Source organism: Acipenser ruthenus, chromosome 38 (genome assembly GCF_902713425.1).
Source record: "Acipenser ruthenus chromosome 38, fAciRut3.2 maternal haplotype, whole genome shotgun sequence".
NCBI classification, from domain to species: domain Eukaryota; kingdom Metazoa; phylum Chordata; class Actinopteri; order Acipenseriformes; family Acipenseridae; genus Acipenser; species Acipenser ruthenus.
The window spans coordinates 2,713,622-2,734,757 of record NC_081226.1 but is presented as its reverse complement, the minus strand read 5'-3'; the positions used below and the strand labels follow the sequence as shown (position 1 = coordinate 2,734,757).

Genomic DNA, 21,136 nt, shown 5'->3' with positions numbered 1-21,136 from the left:
GGTGCTGTACCCTTGAGCAAGATACTTTACCGTGATTGCTCCAGTCAAAACCCAACTGTATTAATGGGTAATTGTATGTAAAAAATTGTATGTAATTAAATAAAATAAAAAAGTGATATCTTGTAACAATTGTAAGTTTCCCTGGAGAAGGGTGTCTGCTAAGAAATTAATAATTATAAAAAATGACCATAGTGTATATGCAGTTAATCATTCATTTACATGGTTAACTAACTCCATATTACACATGTGGGTGTTCTAAAGCGTATTTATTTTTCATATTGCAGTTGCCAGCTTGTCACAATGACAGCTTCTGTTTAGAGATTCCCACTGCAGTATTTAATCTGTGAAATGAAATTACTTAATTAGAACTATCATCATCGCTAAATCGTTAAATACACATGGCATAAACACAAAATGGTTCTTTGTGGGTAGCTCAAAAAGAATCTATTTGTGAGTAAATCCATAAACAAGACTTCATCCCGTGGTGATTAGGTCTTCCTGCACTTATTGATTATGTACATTGATTATTTATATTGATCAGTGTATGCTCTGCATGATCTGCGTGCTTGAAGACTCACTCTGTATTGTATCACTCAGGCAAATCCCTATGGAAACTCGTATTATTCTAACCATCCTCTCCCTCCTCTCCTCTCCTCTCAGATGCGCAGGTCTAGCTCTGAGGGCTCCATTCTCCTCTGCGAGTTCCAGCCCTGGCATAAGGTTGCCCTTCGGAGGCTTAGTACCTGTCCCAAGAGAGAAGAGCCAGCCAGCCCGGGAGAGGAGCCATGGGACAACACTGACAACACTGGGCTTATAAACTTGGAGAGTGGGCATTCTATTACAAAGACACAACCGAATTGCTATGAAACGGAACCTTCACACGTGGGGGAGGAGCCTGAGGCTCAGGGGGTGGGGCTATCCTATTTGGGGACAGTGCCAGAAGTCCGCATTGAGAAGGAGTTTAGTTTGAGCACTGAAGCTTTGCCCTGCCTGGGATTACAGGCATCAGGGCAAAGCAGTGAAAGTCTGATGGCTGCACATTGCTTTCTGGGAGTAGCCGGACTGTCTGGGGTGTCCCGGGCATACAGCGACAGTGAATTAGCCCGTGATGGAGCTGCTGAAGGGTTGAGAGGCAGTCAGGCAGGCAGCAGTGACAGTGGCTGGAGCCTCCCATCTCCTGAGACACTGAGGAGGGAAAGCGCTCAAGGGAAGCTGGCTGCAGCCAAAGTGCATCTTAGGATGCTGTTCAGACCTTCCAAGCAGGTAAGCAACGCCATGGTCAAAGGGGTCACAGTTTACCTCATCCAGTTCCTGTGTTTTGTGTTTGTCTGTTTCTTTAAATAAATGTGCGCTTTGCAGACTGCAGTTTCTGACTCTGAGTCTCTAATTCCTGCTGGTAACATCTTGGGACGTGATGCTATCCTGTCACAGTCCTGTGCTTGTTTTTTACTAAGTAAATACTATGTAAATAAACAGGATTAGAGACACTTTCTATAATGTGTTACCAAATCTTTGACTGAGCTGGAAGTAGCTTTTTGAGTTTTCAGTTTTAAAAAACTGATATAAAATACAAATTAAAACCTCATTTCAGCACAACTTTGAGAGTTTGAGATATTTATGGTGAAAGTACTGGTACAGAATACAGCTATTCTGAAAGTACAGGTCGAGTCAGTTTCATTCAATGGAGGGTAAGCTGTGCTGACGTTTAAAAAGTAAAGCCTTTATGACGTCCAGTTTATCGTAGGGCAGTCAATTCCCCTGTGGTATTAGATATGGTATTTGTCCCAAATCCTTTGTGCTGGTAATGTGCTGATCTGGTAATGGTTGGTACAGGTTTATTCAGGGAAATACTGTGATTTTTCCAAGGCTTTTTATAAAAAGACAGGACCTTTGATTAGCAGGGTCAATGGGCTGACTGTAAAATGAAGGCTTTGTTCTACTCCTCAATGTAAACTGAAAGATTATCTTGACCAAGCTGGGACAGTGGTTTACAATGAAGCTGTCATCTTTTGACTTCTCTTATCATGACTGTTAGTAACCTGTTATCACACACTTCAAGGTCCTTTTCCTTACTTCGCATCTCTTTCTTTTTTAAATAGACATTTTTAAACTATATCATCTTTTTATATGTATCGCATCTCCTCATGCTAAACAACACACTGAAAACTGAAGTTGTTATAAATGGTGCTCACACTACAAAATAGAAAGTTGAAAAAAAATGCCTAAAATTAGCAAAATTGTACAAGTGGACCTACATAACATTTGATACACATGGGAGGGGGGATGAAAATATACTGTATGACTGTTCTGCTGCAGGGGTAACAACCTCTGCTGTAAATATTCCATTTTAAGCTGCCACTTGTAGGCAGAATTCCTATCTTATAGACCCTTGTCCTTTCAGTATCCTATTTTATAGTTTCTTCTCACAAGCTCTAGTCATCTTTCTGCACAACCTTTTGCCTTCTGGCTGCAGTACACGCAATAAACCCAATAAACTTGCCTCCTGCGTGACTATTCAGTGAAACGAATGGGTTTAATTACCATAACATATCATTTAACTCTGGCTGAGGTGTGCTATCTAAACTGTCAAGATAATGTGTTGGTTTAACAAGCATGTGAGAGACCTTCAACCCATTCCACGGCTGTGTATAGAAACGCACAGCTATCAGTAACATGTATAAAATAATCACCTATCTATAGCATGTGTAAGAATGTGTGTTTGACATTTTCACAGTGTGGCAAAGTGGTTTGCAGTTTGCTGGTGTAGAGGCGATGCAGTGCTCAGTAATAGCAAGCCAACAACAGTTCAATGGTGAAAAACAAAGCTTTATAATTTGCTTAAATAATAATACTGGCTATACACAGCGATGTGTAAAGCCAGTCAAAACCCCAGGACCCAGTCCCGAAATAATAATAATAATAATAATAATAATAATAATAATAATAATAATAATAATAATAACACACTTTAAAACACCTACACAATCACCAGTCTAACAGTGAGTGCTCCGGGTGCAAGTGGTGTTGTGAAATAAATGAAACAGTGATAACAGTGGTGCAGTGCAGTCTGGGTTTGATGCTGGCTTAACAGCGACAGCTCCAGGATATTTAGCTGTCTACAAAGACAAATAACAACAGTTAAATAGACAGACAAGACAACACTAAACACTCACGGTTTCTTTTTATTCCTCCCGGTCATTTCGTAACCATAACAGAGGAACAAATTGCTTGGCCACATCCCCTGATATACCTTCAGTCACGCCCCCTTCGGTAGAGAGTGCAATCACGTGTCCTCCAATCCATGACTGACACATCGCCTACCGCATTTAGGCAATGACTTCTGGTATTGTGACTCCACCCCCTTTCTGGATGGCCGACTTCCGACTGACCCTGGAATGAACTGCCAAACCATCCAGTCCAAGGCACACTGCTCCTGTTATACAGAGCCCTCACAGGCCGGGAGGGAGATTGTTGACTAGGATTCAGACAGACAGAATGCTAAATAATTCAAGCACTTCGCTTGAATACTGAAAATAGTTTGAGGTGTTAAGTCTATAGTTTGAACATTGAGAATTTTGCCAAAATATTTAATTATTACCAAAAGTACTGAGGCTTAATGTTTATAAAATAGTATGTATTTACAGTCTTTTTCATATATAAATAACTGTTGTATAGTCTTATACAAGTGGATTCTAAAAAGTGATTGGCTTCTACAATGGCTTTTTGGAGCAAGGTACTTTACCTAGATTGCTCCAGTAAAAATCCAACTGTATAAATGGGTAATTGCATGTAAAAATAATGTGATAAACAGAATATAGGGGGCAGCAGTGTTGAGTAGTGGTTAGGGCTCTGGACTCTTGACCGGAGGGTCGTGGGTTTAATCCCAGGTGGGGGACACTGCTGCTGTACCCTTGAGCAAGGTACTTTACCTAGTAAAAACCCACCTGTATAAATGGGTAATTGTATATAAAAATAATGTGATATGTTGTAACAATTGTAAGTCACCCCTGGATAAGGGCGTTTGCTAAGAAATAAATAATAATAATAAAAGTTTAAACAGGTCAATACAAGAGTCTAAACATTTAGAAAATGAAACATAAACTAACGACTCTGGTTACAGGAATCAACAACGATTCAGCTGTGTGGCACCATGGTATCACTGTCAATCTTTTTAAGTTGTTCCTCATTCCAGAAGTACTTTGATTTCAGATAAATCTATCTCTGGAATAAAAAAGTACGAGGTGAAAGCTCAGGTTCATGGAGGGGGTGGGGGGGGGGGGGGGGGGGGTAGAAGGTCTCCCTGTATATGAGAATAATAGAGAAAACAAAAGCACAGAAGGAAAACTTACAAACGACTTGAAAGAGTTCAGTGTAAAGGTTAACAGCGTATGTTTCTCTTTCAGAACACTGCCAGTATGGAGTCTGACCTGGATAGCGCTGATGAGAACAGCCGACAGAATCGGTAAGGAACGCTACCATAATTAGGGCTGAGGATCTTTCAGCCAATCAGTTTCACCTGCTGTATTCCAAGTAACATCACAAAGAAGCACCATGACATCCACCATACCTTATTGAGTTTCTACCATTCTTTATTCTCAAATCTGCAACATCAAGTAGGAGTCTAATTTGCACCACTTAGCTGAGAAGCATCAGATTAACTACAGGGTTTTAAACTGGCAACTCTAGGTTAAAGTACATGGACAATCAGTTTTCATAAACAAATCCCTTGTATGGGGATATAAGTGTTTTTCCAAACCGCGTTAAGTCCAGCTGAGTCAGATAAAAAAAATATCCTTTTGTGGTTACCATAGTGCAAGTGGACTTTCAGATTCATGGGTCAGCCAGACAGGCCACCCCTTTAAGAGTATGATTACTGTCCCCTCACAGGAAAAGACGACTGGCCTTTCTAAAGCATTGGAGTGAGGCTGGCAGCACAGGGACCTCCAGTGACCCCAGAACACTCAGGTAAATGAAGTTGGGGGGGGGGGTGGGGGGGGGGGGGGGGGGTGGCTGACAGCAGGCTTTAATTATTAAAGAATACATATTGGACTGACATTTTTAACAGTATTTAGTCCCTGTACAATTGCTGTAAGTCATTGTTTGGTAAATACTTAAGTGTAGCACTGTACTGAACATAATTTAGATCTTTTATTTAACATCGTGTCATCAATGAAACTACAAAATGATATCTCAAAAGTCTAGCGGAAGCCATAATAGCAGTATGGTATGTCATGTTAGATTTCGAAATGTCACTTTTTTCAATTGTTGTCAGTTTTTCATTAAGTATGTGGAAAACTACAAAGTGGTATGCAATTTAATATGTTAATGTAACATTATTCAACAGGTTTCATTCGACTTTATGGAGCTAAATTAGTTAATTTTGGCCATAGCTGTAGAAACTTTGTGAAAGTCTTTCAAATACCTAATTTAATCCAAATCTTTGGAAACTAATAGAAATGAATTTAATTTCATGCAATATTTCTCAATACAAAATGGCATATTTCCTGTTGTTTGTGTTTGCTGTACTTTCCACAGTCAAGTTACAGTACTGGAGGGTAATAATTTGGGGTCATAACTGACAATAATACATTCCAATCTGTTTCTGTTATTTTAAACTTTAAAACAAAGAAGACAAAATGCCATTCAAACCCACACAGTTGTTTAGTGAGTGCTGACCGAAGATTTAAAATCTATATTATCACGGAGCTCCCTTCAAAGGATGCCATATTGAAAAAAAATATCATGCAACAAAGTTGTTTCTTGCTGTCCCAGTTCTTTCACTTTTTGGAAGAACGTGTACCTTTGGGCTTGTACCTGATTCTCTCACTCTCACTACCACTCCCACGATCTCTTGTTATCAGTTCAGAAACTGGTCCCGCAAGTTTACAATGTCCAACAAAAACACCAGCCTGAACATACCATTCCAGACATTCAACACCCCTCCCCAACTCTCTATCTGTCTATCTAGCGATCTGTCTGTCTGTCAGAAGTAAATGGACATGGGAAAGGACATGGTGCTATGGTTGTTTGGTACAAGTACAGCTGTGGCCAAAAGATCACCTAGAATTTTAGGATTGAGACATAATTAAAAAAAACAATATATATATATATATATATATATATATATATATATATATATATATATATATATATATATATATATATATATATATATAAACATACTTTAGATCTTTTATTTAATATCATGTAATCAAAGAGAGTACAAAATGATATTGCAAAAGTCTACCGGAAGCCATAATAGTAGTACAGTATTTCAGGTTAGACTTTGAAATGCCACATTTCTAAATTTGTCAGTTTTCCGTTAAGTATATGGAAAACTATAAAACGGCATGTGATTCAATATATTAACATAACGTTATTTAGCAGGGTCGACTTTATGAAGCAAAATTAGTTCATTCTATAGGGTGATGCAAAACTTTTGGCCATAGCTGTATGGGTTAATTGCTCTAACAGTGATATAATTTTTTCTTTTTATGATTTATAGGATTGCTGAATATATATCTCTCTGTGAGAAGTAAACAGATACCAAGAACATATACATGGAATGGCCAAAAATGAAATATTTACTATGGGAGTTCTTTCACCTTTACTGGAACAACCATAGTGCATATTTGCAGAATTCTTGTCCATGTGTTTGAACACTACGTAGCCCCACTTGATGATTGTGTTGGAAGATGGCATTCACATTAAAGGATGGAGTTTAAAGGGAGAGAGTGTAACCAGTAGGGGTGTGATGCACTGCTGTTATAGATTCTGCCCCCAGTGAGTGAGATGAGGTTAAAGACAAGCCTGTCTTTTGTCTAGTGGCTAAGATGCATGTTTGTTATTTATCCAATTTGTATGTGAAGTATGGCCTGTTTAATGCTGGTAAACGGGAGCAGTGTTTGCAGGCTGTTATCATGCTTTATTGTAGTTGAGACTGGACCTGTCAGAGCGGACTGGATGGCACAAGGGCTAGGGTTAGGGTTATGGTTAGGTTTAGGGTTAGGGTTAGGGTTAGGGTTAGGTTTAGGGTTAGGTTTAGGGTTAGGGTTAGGGTTAGGGTTAGGGTTGGGGAAAGTGGTCTAAAATTTTAGTTGAAAATGCATGGATGCAAAGAAAGAGTGCTGTGTTACAAAACAATAAGGGGGTAGAAATATTCGGAAGGGGAACCAATATTCCTCAATACTGGATCCTATGGGGAACATATATTCCTTAACGCAGGTTCGCGCCCATCCTTCGTCCTGTTAAACACGCCACCTACAGAGTGTCTATTACTTTTGAGATGTCTCTGTTCCTATCCATCTTTACCAAATACTTGTATCTGGCAGTGATATGGCAATGCACTTTAATGGATTAGATGCATTGTGTTTTGGTTGTTCACTCTCAATACCAAAATGTTATTCCACAGTGGTACCGCTAGCAGCCTCATCCCATCGTAGCTACCTTTGTATTCCCATTGCTTCTCAGTATAATGCAGAATGACTGTGTTGCCACTGCACTGCCACATCATTTGAGAAGGGCAGACAGGCAGGAAGACAGAAGATAATGATTTTGTGTTTCTTTTTTTATACAGACCAAGTTCAGAGGAAGTGAAGAAATGGTCTGAATCACTGGACAATCTTCTTGATCATCGCTGTGAGTTGATATTTATTACATACACACTTCCATACATACTATGGCTAAAAGTTTTGCATCATCTAGAATTTTAGGATTGAGATATTGTTAAAAAAAAAACTACATGAATGTGATTTTTATATTTTATTTAACATCATGTAATCAAAAGTCTACCAGAAGCCATAATAGCAGTACAGTATTTCATGTTAGATTTTGAAATGTAACATTTTTCCATTTTTGTTTCATGGAAAACTACAAAGCAGTATGTAATTCAGTATGTTAGCGTAGCATTATTCAGCAAATCTTTTTAACTCTATAGGGTGATGCAAAACCTTTGGCCATCGCTGTAGATCTTGCATTGAATTTCCATGAAGTGCAGATTTTGTATTTTAAAATACAGAGGGGCATGGATTGACACAATAATGCAAGATGGACCTAAAGTAATGGCTACTCGATTAGGACATGTCTACCAGAATTCGGTTGATCATGTGATGTGACATGTGATCTCTGCAGCACTATAAATCTGATGCACTTTATTAAGTCATGTTAACAATGCTGCACTTGTCCCCTAATGGTGACATCCACCATGCCAGAATTGTGTGCAAATGGTCTGAGGAGCAGGACAGAGACTTTGGGCATCTTCCATGGCACCACAGTCCACAATGACTGAATTGTCAAACAAGGCTGGGATCAGGGCAAATGTTATTTGTCCTAATGAAGCACATATATACAGTAGTGTGCTCATTTATTAGGTCACCTCAAGATATGTCATTTCTATCCATTATGTATCTGCCTGCATGAAAACCTCTGGGTGTGAGAATTTCAGTTTTCGCTAATCAGTGATATGGAAACAAGAGGCACGCATGTGTGAAAATGTTAGACCACTTTGTGCTTTAATTAGAAATCTTAAACCACTTCTAAAAGTCTCATACATTTGCCCATTTGTGGCTACGTGTTTCTTTTCTCTTACTATTTTTAATTAATTGCATGTGTGGCCTATTAAAGTCATCATAAATCAGACAATCGCTAATTTGCCTATTTTTCAGTTCCAGTGGTTTGATTTCATATGCGCAATAAATCAAAACTACAGAAGCAGCAATGGGGTGTTCTAATACATTTGTAAACTACTGCATACAGTAAATGGCCTATGAATTATGTTAGGTGTTTGTATCTTGTGGCCCACGCGTTGAAACTCATTCAGACACACAGACGTGTTAACATTACTAAATCAGTGAGAACACTGAACTGACTCCCAGTATGTAATATATTTTATTTTTTTAACCAAATATTTTTTTGGACAGAGGGAAATATTTGTCCTCTCTGTAAGGACAGAAGATATATTAAGGGCAGCAGTGTGGAGTAGTGGTTAGGGCTCTGAACTCTTGACCGGAGGGTTGTGGGTTCAATCCCAGGTGGGGGACACTGCTGCTGTACCCTTGAGCAAGGTACTTTACCTAGATTGCTCCAGTAGAAACCCAACTGTATAAATGGGTAATTGTATGTAAAAATAATGTGATATCTTGTAACAGTTGTAAGTCGCCCTGGATAAGGGCGTCTGCTAAGAAATAAATAATATTAAGGAAGAATATCACAGACACCAGTTAGTTAGACCGTAGTGGTACACAGTGTTTAAAACACATAGTAGACCCTGCTATTGATGTGATCTGAAAATGCATTAAGCTATACTGTTTAAGTATTCTTCCTTAAATGTACATTATACAAATATAGAATGTAACCCATAAGGAGATTTTCTGTCAGAAATCTCTCTCTCTCTTCAGGGCCTGGCATCTCAGAGTAATTAAGACTGACACATTTTTTGGCAGGGAGGGAGAGGTGTGCGGGTCTCTGAGTGAATTTCATGAGCCATTTCCTCTCGACTCAACCATGTTTACATTCCTCTCGCCAGCCATTTCAATAACATCTTAAATGTCACAGCTCAAGAGAGTACATTTACTACTGAAAGATAACATAATCCAGGCTACAAAAAATCTCCAGGGTCATTTGCTTCCTCCTTAGCAAATTGTGGGCCCTTTTCACAAATACTGAGTCTGTTTTGATGTCTAACGTAGAGTACGGGTGTGTTAGGGGACTCAGAGACAGAGAGCTGCAGTTAATTAATTAATGAATGAATTAATTTATTTATTGCATTTAGATAGCGCTTTTTAAACAAAAGTATGTCACTTGTATAGCATGTCACACATACAACTGCCATAATCAGCCCATTTCAATATTTAAATAACAGATTTGGCAGGGATGGAATTAAGTTGGAAGTCAAGTAGACAAAACTTTTCAGCCAACTTCTGTGAACACAAAACATTTGTCTACTTGACAAAGTTAGTACTTCCTGTATGTTTTAACTCAGATATTTCTGGAATTAATAAGTTTCATATTTTTGCAGTGTTGTGCTCTATAGTTAAAAAAAAAAAAAAAAAAAAAAACATGTTTTTTTTTTTTTTTTTAATGTTTTAAAAGTCCTTCGAGTAACATGGGTATGAAGTCTCCCTCGCACACACAATAACATTCACTCAAACCACTCAAGAAAATATGTCCTTTTTATATTGACTGCAAAGGGAAGTGACTGAGAGAAATCTGGAATTTCAACACACTTACAAAGTACAAGATCTACCCTGGGAAATGCTAGAAAGTGTAGAATTGTGGCTAGAAAGTGTAATAAACAAAGAGGGGGAGGTGAGGGTAGAGAGCATGGGAACAGGGTAAAGCACATGTAGGAGGGTACAGCACAGGGCAGCAGAATACAGCACAGGATAGCAATGCACAGCACAGGGGAGCAGAATACAGCACAGGATAGCAATGCACAGCACAGGGGAGCAGAATACTGCACAGGATAGCAATGCACAGCACAGGGGAGCAGAATACAGCACAGGATAGCAATGCACAGCACAGGGGAGCAGAATACTGCACAGGACAGCAATGCACAGCACAGGGGAGCAGGGTAAAACACAGTATAATGAATTGGCATCTCAGTCAATTGAATTGAGTGGAAAGACAAGGGCCGGACGCGAACAGTAGACCATACCGTTCAAAGAGGAAATTCTGTTTCAATTAAGATTAAATCTGCTAAGGACATTCTTCAGCACAAGTTATTGACTGCATCAAGATCTGGGAACCTATGATGTCTGTCTGCCACACCTACAATTTATAATATGTCTACAGAAATGCTAAACGAATTATGATGAACTTTGGTTTGGAAATACTTCAGCACAAGTTGTCCATATATCAGACTTAGGATTTCTCATATATCTAGAGAACCACTAGCTCAACTGTGCGGAACCTAGGAAAAGATGTTCTAGCACAAGTTATTAAGAGTGTGCATTGTGGTCTAAACTCTGGTACACTTGCAGGTGTGTCTAACCACTTTACTTGTTACATGGCTTGCCTCAAACCATCTCCTTTATGCATCTTAACATACAGAACTGCACACCTGAAATGGGGGATCCAGCTTGAACATTTTTACTCCCAAGTTAATAGAATAGAGTTTTCTGCGATGGTAAAAACGGTAACTTTATGTTCATTAAAGAGTAACAATTTCTTTTTTTTTTTTTTTTACATTTCCCTTACTAACTTTTGGTTATTCATCATTTGCAGTATTATACTGCCATCTGGTGGTGACGCCAGTACTGAACACATTTAAAAGAAGCATGTACATTATTTCCATTGCTCTGTACCAGTTTTCTTTTTTTGGCATACAGTATATATAAGATCAAATTCAAAGTATTTCATTTTTTAACTATTTAACTTAATTTTAACTATTTTCATAATCTGGAACAGTTATATAGTTAAAGTACAGGGTGATTAGAAAGTAATTTTACCATATAAGTGTACCATACGTTGGTAAACTTACTTTCTAATCACCCTGTATTTGTTTTCTTCTCTCTCCTCTCTCCTAACCTTACCCCCACTACACTTTCTCTTCTCTCCCCCCTCTCTGCCTCCTTTCTCCTCACAACATTCCCTCTCCCCTTCTCTTTCACCCCCTCTCCACTATATCTTCACCCTCACTTACCTCTCCCACTTCCATTCTTCTCTGGATCCTCTCCCTCCCCCTCTCTGCTGTCCTCTGTAGATGGTCTGGCTGCATTCAGAGCCTTCCTGCGCTCAGAGTTTAGTGAAGAGAACCTAGAGTTCTGGCTGGCTTGTGAAGACTACAAGAAGACGTGGAGCAGCTTTAACCTGCAACGCAAGGCGAAGAAGATCTTCAACCAATACATCAAAACGCAGGCCCCAAGAGAGGTGAGGGGGAAAGCTTTCACTTTGTGAAATTGAGGGTTTGAGAATGCCGGTTGTCAAGCAGGCTTCAGATGGCCAGTAGCTCGCTGACATCCGCTCTCGAGTTCCTGGGTGTAGAAGAGGAAGCTGGCTCAGTCGTGGGATCGGAGGACACCCACTGAGCCTTCAGTTCTGAGCTGTGTGGGGAATTGCTGCGGTGAGGGGGAAAATGATTGGACGTTCCAAATCGGGGATAAAAATAATTGGGCACACTACATTTTAAAAATAGTGTGTAAATGACTAAGTCTCCCAGACTTTGTCACATATGTTAAACTGAAGTGAGCACATGACATTATCAACAGTAGAACGTTTACATCTCCCCTAGGTGAACTTGGATTCAAAGACGAGAGAGATCACCTCCCAGCTGGTCCTCAATCCCACGCGCTCCTGCTTCGACCAGGCTGAGAAACGAGTCTACGGACTAATGGAGAAAGATTCCTACCCCCGCTTCCTGCGCTCGGAGCTCTACCAAGAACTGCTGGAACAGCACCAGCCCAACGGCAACCTGTAGACCAACACAATTCAAACATGTTTCAACCTGTGTCTAAACGTGAAGACTTCTCGTGGGGTTTCCTTCTAAATGATCTGTTGTCCAATAGAAACATGTTCAGAGTCTCAATAAGACCTTGGACCTGGGCTGGCTTGAAAAATAACACTACTGGGAAATATCTGTAGCACTTCGTAGAGTCCTGTAATGCTTTTATACATCGTGACTAGGCAATCTGGATTTAACATAATGTAACAGGCAGTGATGAGTGATAGACTGCCATTACGGATTCTGACCCCTGTTGGTGAGATGAGGTCAAGAGCGCTTTAACCAGGCGTACAGGTGAGAATGTCCCTTTTACACAGCGGTTAAGGTGCTCGCTTGTGGTGGGCATGGTCGCTGGTTCGCACCCAGCGTGCACCGTTACACTAACGTGCCATATCTTTAGGCTGAGATTTGAAGATGACTTCCGTGGATAGCCAACATGTCCAGTTCAAATTGATGCTGATGAAAAGGTTATTTTTGTATTGAACTACTAATTATCCCATTAGTTAGGCATCATAGGAAATACAGTAGAACCTGACATGTCTGATTGAATTGGCCCCAGGGCATTGCATTGCTATGTGAGTTGAAAAGCCTGAACTGTCCCAAACTGACCTACAAAGATATGTTTGGTTGGTTTCACAGACCCTGATTAGCATCATTGTTTACTCACTGTTACTGTAACTAAAGATATGTTTGGTTGGTTTCACAGACCCTGATTAGCATCTTGGTTTGCACAATGTTGCTTTAGATAATATGAAACCAACTGTTTATATTACAGTGGTTTGTGTTGTTGTTGTTGATGATGTGTATTTATTTTGTATTGCTCTTTAAAAACTCCCTGGTAATCGGTATGGCTCTGCCCGAAGGTAATCTCTTTACAAGAAACACATTAACTTACCTTTGCAGTTTTCATGTTATCCTGATCAATAGAATCACAATTACTCTGTTTCTCTCTTAGTAGCATCATATCCTGTGTATCACTGATAATGCTCCCTCGTGCAACAATGCTGATGCTCTTGATTGAAAAATCTACTGTAGGAACAGTAAAAACAGCAGTGTTGTTGCAGGAGGGAGCATAATCTGGTTACACTATGATGCGCATAAGACTAATTGTCTTTGACCTGGTGAACCCACACAAGATGAGAAATTGTTTATTTTATGTTTCATGAATAATGTTGAATAACATTGTGATGCTTAACAGCTAACACAGAATAAAGATAAAGTAATGTGACCTCAGGAAGGTGTTCTGTAACCTTTTATGGCAGGCCATATTTTAAAAGCGTACTCCAGTCTTTAATCAACTCCTATTTTTTTAAGGTGAAAAGTCAACAGTAATCTACAAACAATGCTTAAGATAAATCCAATTACATTAATTGGATGGATCTTAGTAGGACGCTTGGTGGTCCAGTGGTTTAAAAAGGGGTTTGTTACCAGGTGGTTCACGGTTCAATCCCAGCTCAGCCACTGACTCGCTGTGTGCGACCCCGTGCAAGTCACTTGTTCTCCGTCCTTCGACTGAGACGTAAAACCGAGGTCCTATTGTAAGTGACTCTGCAGCAGCAGTTGTGATGTGTAGTTCACTCTCTAGTCTCTGTAGATCGCTTTGGATAAAAGCATCTGCTAAAATGTATTACAGTTAATGAAATATATGATAGTAGTTTTGTAGTCAGTAGATTTTTAAATCAATTAAAGAGTGGAATAAACGTTCTGAAAATATGGCCCTTACTTGCTTTTTTACCCCACAGTGCAGACCCTCTCCTTTCTTGCTCATCTTGGTATAGCTCCACTCATTAAATACATGTATATATTGTGAGACTCTTTGAGTCATTTTAAATAAAGCCCATGATTTGATGCATTCCAGTGGAACAGCACAACAGCACTGTCACTTATGTGGATCTGTGACCTTTTAAATGTTGCACAAAAAACCCTTCTGAATGCATGTCTGTTACAATACCCTTGCAACAAATAACTGTAGCTGGAATAATTTATCAGCATTAACAGGATTATCTATTCTGCCTTTTCATCTGTTAACTGCCTTCTGGTTCCCTGCTTGTATTTCGTACTTCCATGCGTAATGTAAAGACATTGCAAACACTGAAGAAGTAGAATTGCTACTGCTTTCCTGTGCAGAAGGTGAGCAAATCATTTGTGGAAATCATTTACTTGACAATTTTCTGGACACATTTGTAAAAACGCAGTAAAAACTACAAATCAAGCAATTTAGCAAAAACATTAATTTATTTAAATACACAGTCAAACATTATTCATACGTACAAAACACAGTAATGCATTAACAGACATCGACAATTACCACGGCTTTGATATGTATTATTTACATATTAATTAACTGTAGAATGAACCTAAACAGAGACGTTCATTTTAACTGGACTGAATTCAGTACATTAAAATCAGAGTTGCTAACAGACCACAGTATTGGAGCTTCACAGTTTGTACACAGTACCAACAGTGGTCCTAAAACAGTAGCATACTGTCTATCTGATGATATGATGTCATATGATATGATATGTATTACAACCCATTGTGACACTATTGATATGTATATGACCACCCTGGAGAACCAGTCTACCAATGGAAGTTTAATTCAAGTATTGAAAATTGACTTCAGTGATACAGTCTGCCCTGTCTGCTCTCTCCTGGAATTCACTGTAAGTCGGCTTGCTTGTTCAAGACTAGCTCCTCTCCATCTTAAAACTACCGCAGAGCAAAACCAAGTAGCCCAAAAAGGACCGCCATGAATGGAATGGTTGAAACCATGATTGGGTTCCTGCGTCGTGTTCTTCACCAGTAGGAGGCGACGTTGACCACGATCTTGAAGGCCATGGAGAAGCAGGGGATTTGCCCAACGGTGTAGGCCAGAGAGCGGGTAGGGGCTTTTAGAGCGAATAGGTAAGCCACAGTGTGGACCAGTCTAGCCAAGAAGAAGATGCGGAAGTGAAGCCTGGCGATGGATGGGCTGGGGTCAAGCATGCAGTACAGGGCCCCGATGAACAGGAAAGGGTAGATACACTCCATATCATTGTGATGAAGCCTAAGAGAAAAGAAGAAGACAGAGACAAGGTTAATATTGCATGCTGACATCTTGATAGTATTATAAGGCACACAATGTATCATGATTAGAAACTAGAAACTACTTCAGGGTGCTTAAGAGACCCTGAGAGACTATTTAATCACAGCGAGGCTAAGCCCTATTACTGCTATATAGGCTGTTATAAAAATGTGCCACAGTATATTCACAGTTTTATCATGCATTTCCCACGGTTATAAAGTGCATGTATCATGTTGATTAATGTGCTTTACCATAGCTCTCTGGGCTTTACAGAGCTTAGCTATGCTTCCGTATGCTTTCACTGTGCTTTATTGCTATGCTTTTACTATGGGAAACTTTTATAAGGAGGACCCTGCAGAACACATTTTGGAGGACTTGTTCCCAAGTCTGCTTTTGTCTGACCAAATAAGCTCAACAGTTCACAATATCTCAATACAGTGAGTTGCTTGAAATGTTGCTAGAAAAAAAAAATGTGTGATGTATGCTGTATGATGTTACATGGGCTTTAGGGTGGTACAGTATTTTGCAATAGATGATGTCAGTAGAAGGGAATGTAGCCACGACCCAGTGTAGGCTTGTTAAATCTCTGTGACAAGCTCTGGTTTGTGGCTTTTTGAGACAACACTCTTATGAAGGCAGGAAGACGCTGCTATCCAGATTCACACCAACTGTATTATTATCATTATGGATAATAAACACCCAACCACTGCAACCAGTAACTACTCTACGAGAGTAAGATAGTACAGAGGACTTTCTGATTCTCTGTGAGAAATTGCTACCTTAGTTTTTTTCTATTGCTAGACTAATAGAACAAGCGTTTTCTCTTCCTCCAGAATTAAAAATATATATTTTTAAATCTCTTTAGTCTGTACTGATTTTAAATCTAAATGTTAAAATAATTGGTAGCATTAATAAAATGTTTATTAGCATTAATAATGGCGCTAATACGGTCCTTTATAAATATGTATAACCTGTTTGTTCATAGTTTATATACTATGTATTCATCATCTATATAAAGGGTTAATAAAGTGTTTATTACTGGACCTTATTAGCGTGCTACCAAATAATGTATATCACTGATACTGTACTCTGAAAATGTATGTCACTTTGTACAATATAAATTAGTCCTACTATAGGTGGATCTTTCTGAGAAATATTGGTCTTTAGGGGCAATTAGCAGATTTTTCCGGGCATCAAGGCAGCTAATAACTACCTCTTTCCTTTCCTCAACATTTTTTTTATTGGTGAGTCACTCTTAGGTGGACACGGGTGTGCAGTGTGAGTCCGTGCAGTGCCTCGCTTCCTTACCTCCTGCAGCGCTCCACATCAGCATCCTCGCGGCAGAATTTCAACCCCCCGTGACGCAGCGAATCCTCCGGGTTAGCAAAAGCCTAAAGGAGGCGAGACAGATGATTAAATGCAGTCCAATATGCGCTAGTTGGTACTCATGAACTTCCATTTCAGAGCAGCAGCCGTCTCCAGACTCAGCGTGCATTTCTGTAATATACACAATTCTCGAGTGTGTTGAATAAAATACTGTAGGTAAATGCGCACACACATATTTTGATAGATAATTTGAATTAATTTTGAGATATGGACATTTATAGATACATATATGCATTACTATGATTAGTAGTAGTAGTAAACATAATAATAATAATAATAATAATAATAATAATAATAATAATAATAATAATAATAATAATAATAATAATAATAATAATCATTTACAGTTATAAATTGAATAGGCTACATTCAAAATACATCTATCTATCTATCTATCATCTATCTATCTATCTATCTATCCACTATAAATGATACCATATTTGTTATTGTACTATATTAAAAACCTATACAGATATCTTACAAATATCAATAACATATGTATGGATCATACATTTTGGAATGTGTTCCATTTAAAATACATCCTCGGTCCAGCGCATAGTCAGTTTAACCACAGCTACAGAAGACTTCGAATGAATTCTACGAAAGTTACCTTTCTGCGCAAGCGGAGTTGTCCTGTTAGAATTGCCACGGCGTACATCTTGAGTAGAAGCAGAGTCGCATAAAATAAGAAGGAGCTGAATACCTCGTTGTTTAAGTCAAGTGCGAGAGCCATGGCTTTAAATAAATATATTAATGCAGGCTACTAAACCAGCTAAAGTTAGAGTGTGTGAGCAGCCCTGTTCTCCCTTCTCAGCAAAAGCAAGATTCTAAATTACTGTCGTCGACGCCTCCTTTTATACACCATAGACCGTGTGCCAATATTTACATAGAAACACTTTCCCTCGGAAAATGTCATGCCCAAACACATTCAGCTGTGGGATGTGTTTTCACTAGAATAAAACCAAACCAAACTGGAATGTAATAACTGAGAGATTAGTTACAACTATAACATCATTAGAACTTCCTGGAAAATTACAAAATATCCTGCTATTAACTCCAGTTGTATTGCAATAATGAAATGTTGTTTTTAAAAACGTAATTTGAGCAGGTTTATTTTTCCAATTAAATAATATGACCATATATATATATATATATATATATATATATATATATATATATATATATATATATATATATATATATATATAGGCCACTGGTTCAAATCCCACCCTGCCACTGACTGACTCACTGTGTGGCTGTGAGCAAGTCACTTAACCTCCTTGTGCTCCATCCTGCCGATGAGATGTTATATCAATGTCCTATTGTAAGTGACTCTGCATATAATGCACAGTTCACAGCCTACCTCTGTAAAGCGCTTTGTGGTGGTGGTGGTCCACTATGAAAGGCGCTATATAAAGATATCTTTTTAATAAAAAGATATATATATATATATATATATATATATATATATATATATATATATATATATATATATATATGAACATGATTTACATATTTTATTTAACATCATGTAATCAAAGAAACTACAAAATGATATCGCAAAAGTCTACCGGAAGCCATAATAGTGGTACAGTATTTGTTAGATTTCTAAGGCCATGTCCACACTACATAATTAATTAAAACTGTACTCAAAACGCTCTAATTAATCCAGCTCAAAGCGTCCACACTAAAGTACCGTTTCATGTTGAGTCGGGCTTAATGTGTACAAACACTATTAAAATAGTTTGGTTACAGTTCCTAGCAGCGCAATGGACTGTGGGACTTGATACAATACTCAATTCGCAGCTACATTGGACGGCAAGCAGTGAATCCTGTTCCTGTCGCTACCAGCAATTGCTCTCTTCATTTCTCAGGCAATGTCCAGATTATAAATTGGGGTTTAAAACCCTGACAAGTTAATAAAAAATAAAACATCGATTTACTAAATAAAAACGTACTGTCTTTATGTATGTATGTGTGTCATCCTTGTTTTTTATTTTAAAAAATGGTCGGTACTATTTTCTACCCGACGAATCAGTACAAGTTAAAAGGTAGATCTAGGTTTTAAAGTGTGTTTTAAAAAGCGCAAAATAATGACAGATTAAAACTGCGTAATCGCTTGATCACCGTGTTCGCTAACCGGCTGCGCTCCATTCAGACTCTTTAAACCAATCATAGCCAGTCCTGCCTCACGGCTGGCTGCTACTGCGCATGTGCACGGCGGATTTGGGCGCTCGCATTTCTGAGTGAGGCACAGCCCGGCTTCAGCCCATTAAACAGATGAGATGAACGGCACTGTTGATGTGCCCCAAACATATCAGAAAGCATTCTGGCATATTGGAGGATTCACAGAAAATGTAGTTCAGTATTACAGCCATCTATTTCAGAACCGGACTCGAGAGGTGGTAGTCCGGTATTAAACGCTGCGCAGTGTAGACGCTCACCGTATTTAGCACTTTTAAGCCGGTTTAAAGGCAACTAATACGGTGTGGACAGGGTCTAAATGTCACATTTTTCAATTTGGGCCAGTTATTCTTTAAATATATGGAAAACTACTACGCGGTATGTAATATAACGTAACGCTATTCACCATTTCAGCAGTGTGGAGTAGTGGTTAGGGCTCTGGACTCTTGACCGAAGGGTTGTGGGTTCAATCCCCGGTGAGGGACACTGCTGCTGTACCCTTGAGCAAGGTACTTTACCTAGATTGCTCCAGTAAAAACCCAACTGTATAAATGGGTAATTGTATGTAAAATATTGTGATATCTTGTAACAATTGTAAGTCGCCCTGGATAAGGGCGTCTGCTAAGAAATAAATAATAATAATAATAATTTCTTAAAACAGTCCTTAAAATGTAGCAAAAAGGGACCGAATTATGTAATACATAAAAGCTGCATCTCCCCATCTCGAGGAGTCTTGATTTTGTTTGTTCCACAAGGCTTTATTAGGAAGTTTTAACTGATATAATGTTTAATGGGAAGAAAATTTTCATTGATCCTGATCAGCTTACTGTACAGCGACTTGTTTTTGGAACCATTTGAATCTGCTTAAAAAAAGGGGAAATAAAAAGAATATTGTATGAGTCAATGCAAAATACCAGCCCGCAAATACAAGATCAAACTTGTAGGCAATGATACAGTCACAGCCAGGTTTGTTTGAAATTGAATTTTGGCAAGACAGGAAGTTTAATCATGCATGAAAATGTCCTGCCTTTCATACATCTAATTATTATTATTATTATTATTATTATTATTATTATTATTATTATTATTATGAGGAGGAGGAGGAGGAGTAGTTGTTGTTTTTATTATTACCTCACTGCTGAAGTCAGAATAGCCTTGCCTTAATAGGGGGTAATCCTACTACTCAAGGTACACAATTAAATAGGGTCTGGTAAACTGGCAATCAAGTTTGGTACTGTAAAGCAGATAGAGGTGTTAATACTGAATGCAAGGGAGGCAGTAATATTACATATGGCTTTAAATTGTTGGCAATAGGTGCTAATGGTGACTGTAAAAATGTTCTTAATTGTGAGGTGTCTTTTTACTGAGGTAGCCTGTATTATTATTTACTTATGTATCCATTGATGTACCCAAACAATAAAATAAATAAATACATATGTTTTTTGTTTTTTTTTAAATTGATGTCTCAATCCTAAAATTCGAGGTGATGCAAAACTTTTTGGCCATTTCTAATTTTGTGTCCCTCGAAAACACAGGGAGTCAGGCTGCTTCCATGTACCGTGAGTCTGAGCTTTGGAATTTACTTCAAAAGGTCATGTGTAGGAATTCAAGTCTGAACTAAGAGCTAACGTGTTCATCCCACCGTGTTCAAAGTATAATGCCAGGATTGCAGCTGGCTACTGCATAGTTTTTTTTTTCACTTTGAACTTGTCCGTTACACTCATCATAAGTGTGGTACTTCCTTTACCCTTAAAGCTGGGGCAGTGCGCTTCAGTGGCATGGATTAATTTTGACAAATAGGGTGTGAAACAGTTAAATCATACAAACTTTTCAAAGACTGTTACTGGCAAGGGTCCCAAAAACATACACAGCTGTAGCCAAAAGTTTAGCATCAACTAGAATTTTAGGATTGAGACATCATAAAAAAATAAACTATATGAACATAATTTAGATTTTTTATTTAACATCATGTAATCGAAGAAACTACAAAATGATATCGCAAAAGTCTACCAGAAGCTATAATAGTAGTTCATGCTAGATTTTGTAACGTCATTTTTTTTTCA

The 21,136-nt window shown here is 38.5% G+C and overlaps 2 protein-coding genes across 2 annotated transcripts in view; one reads left to right on the top strand and one right to left on the bottom strand.

Annotated features, from left to right (window-relative positions):
* LOC117419287 (regulator of G-protein signaling 3-like) overlaps positions 1–14,310 on the top strand; it is a 23,753-nt gene extending 9,443 nt beyond the window's left edge. The window contains exons 2-7 of the mRNA XM_059009115.1: positions 661–1,263; positions 4,404–4,462; positions 4,888–4,965; positions 7,577–7,638; positions 11,702–11,868; positions 12,230–14,310. Coding sequence (XP_058865098.1) covers positions 661–1,263; positions 4,404–4,462; positions 4,888–4,965; positions 7,577–7,638; positions 11,702–11,868; positions 12,230–12,415 — 1,155 coding nt within the window. The 3' untranslated portion in view covers positions 12,416–14,310. The remainder of the gene's footprint in view (positions 1–660; positions 1,264–4,403; positions 4,463–4,887; positions 4,966–7,576; positions 7,639–11,701; positions 11,869–12,229) is intronic.
* A 345-nt stretch (positions 14,311–14,655) lies between these two features.
* Positions 14,656–17,818, bottom strand: LOC117433636 (prostaglandin E synthase-like). Its single transcript, XM_034056012.3, has 3 exons — positions 17,500–17,818; positions 16,812–16,894; positions 14,656–15,485 (listed from the first exon to the last, which is right to left on the bottom strand). The coding sequence occupies exons 1-3, from the start codon at positions 17,620–17,622 to the stop codon at positions 15,236–15,238; spliced, it is 456 nt and encodes a 151-aa protein (XP_033911903.3). The 5' UTR covers positions 17,623–17,818; the 3' UTR covers positions 14,656–15,235.
* Positions 17,819–21,136: the final 3,318 nt, after the last annotated feature.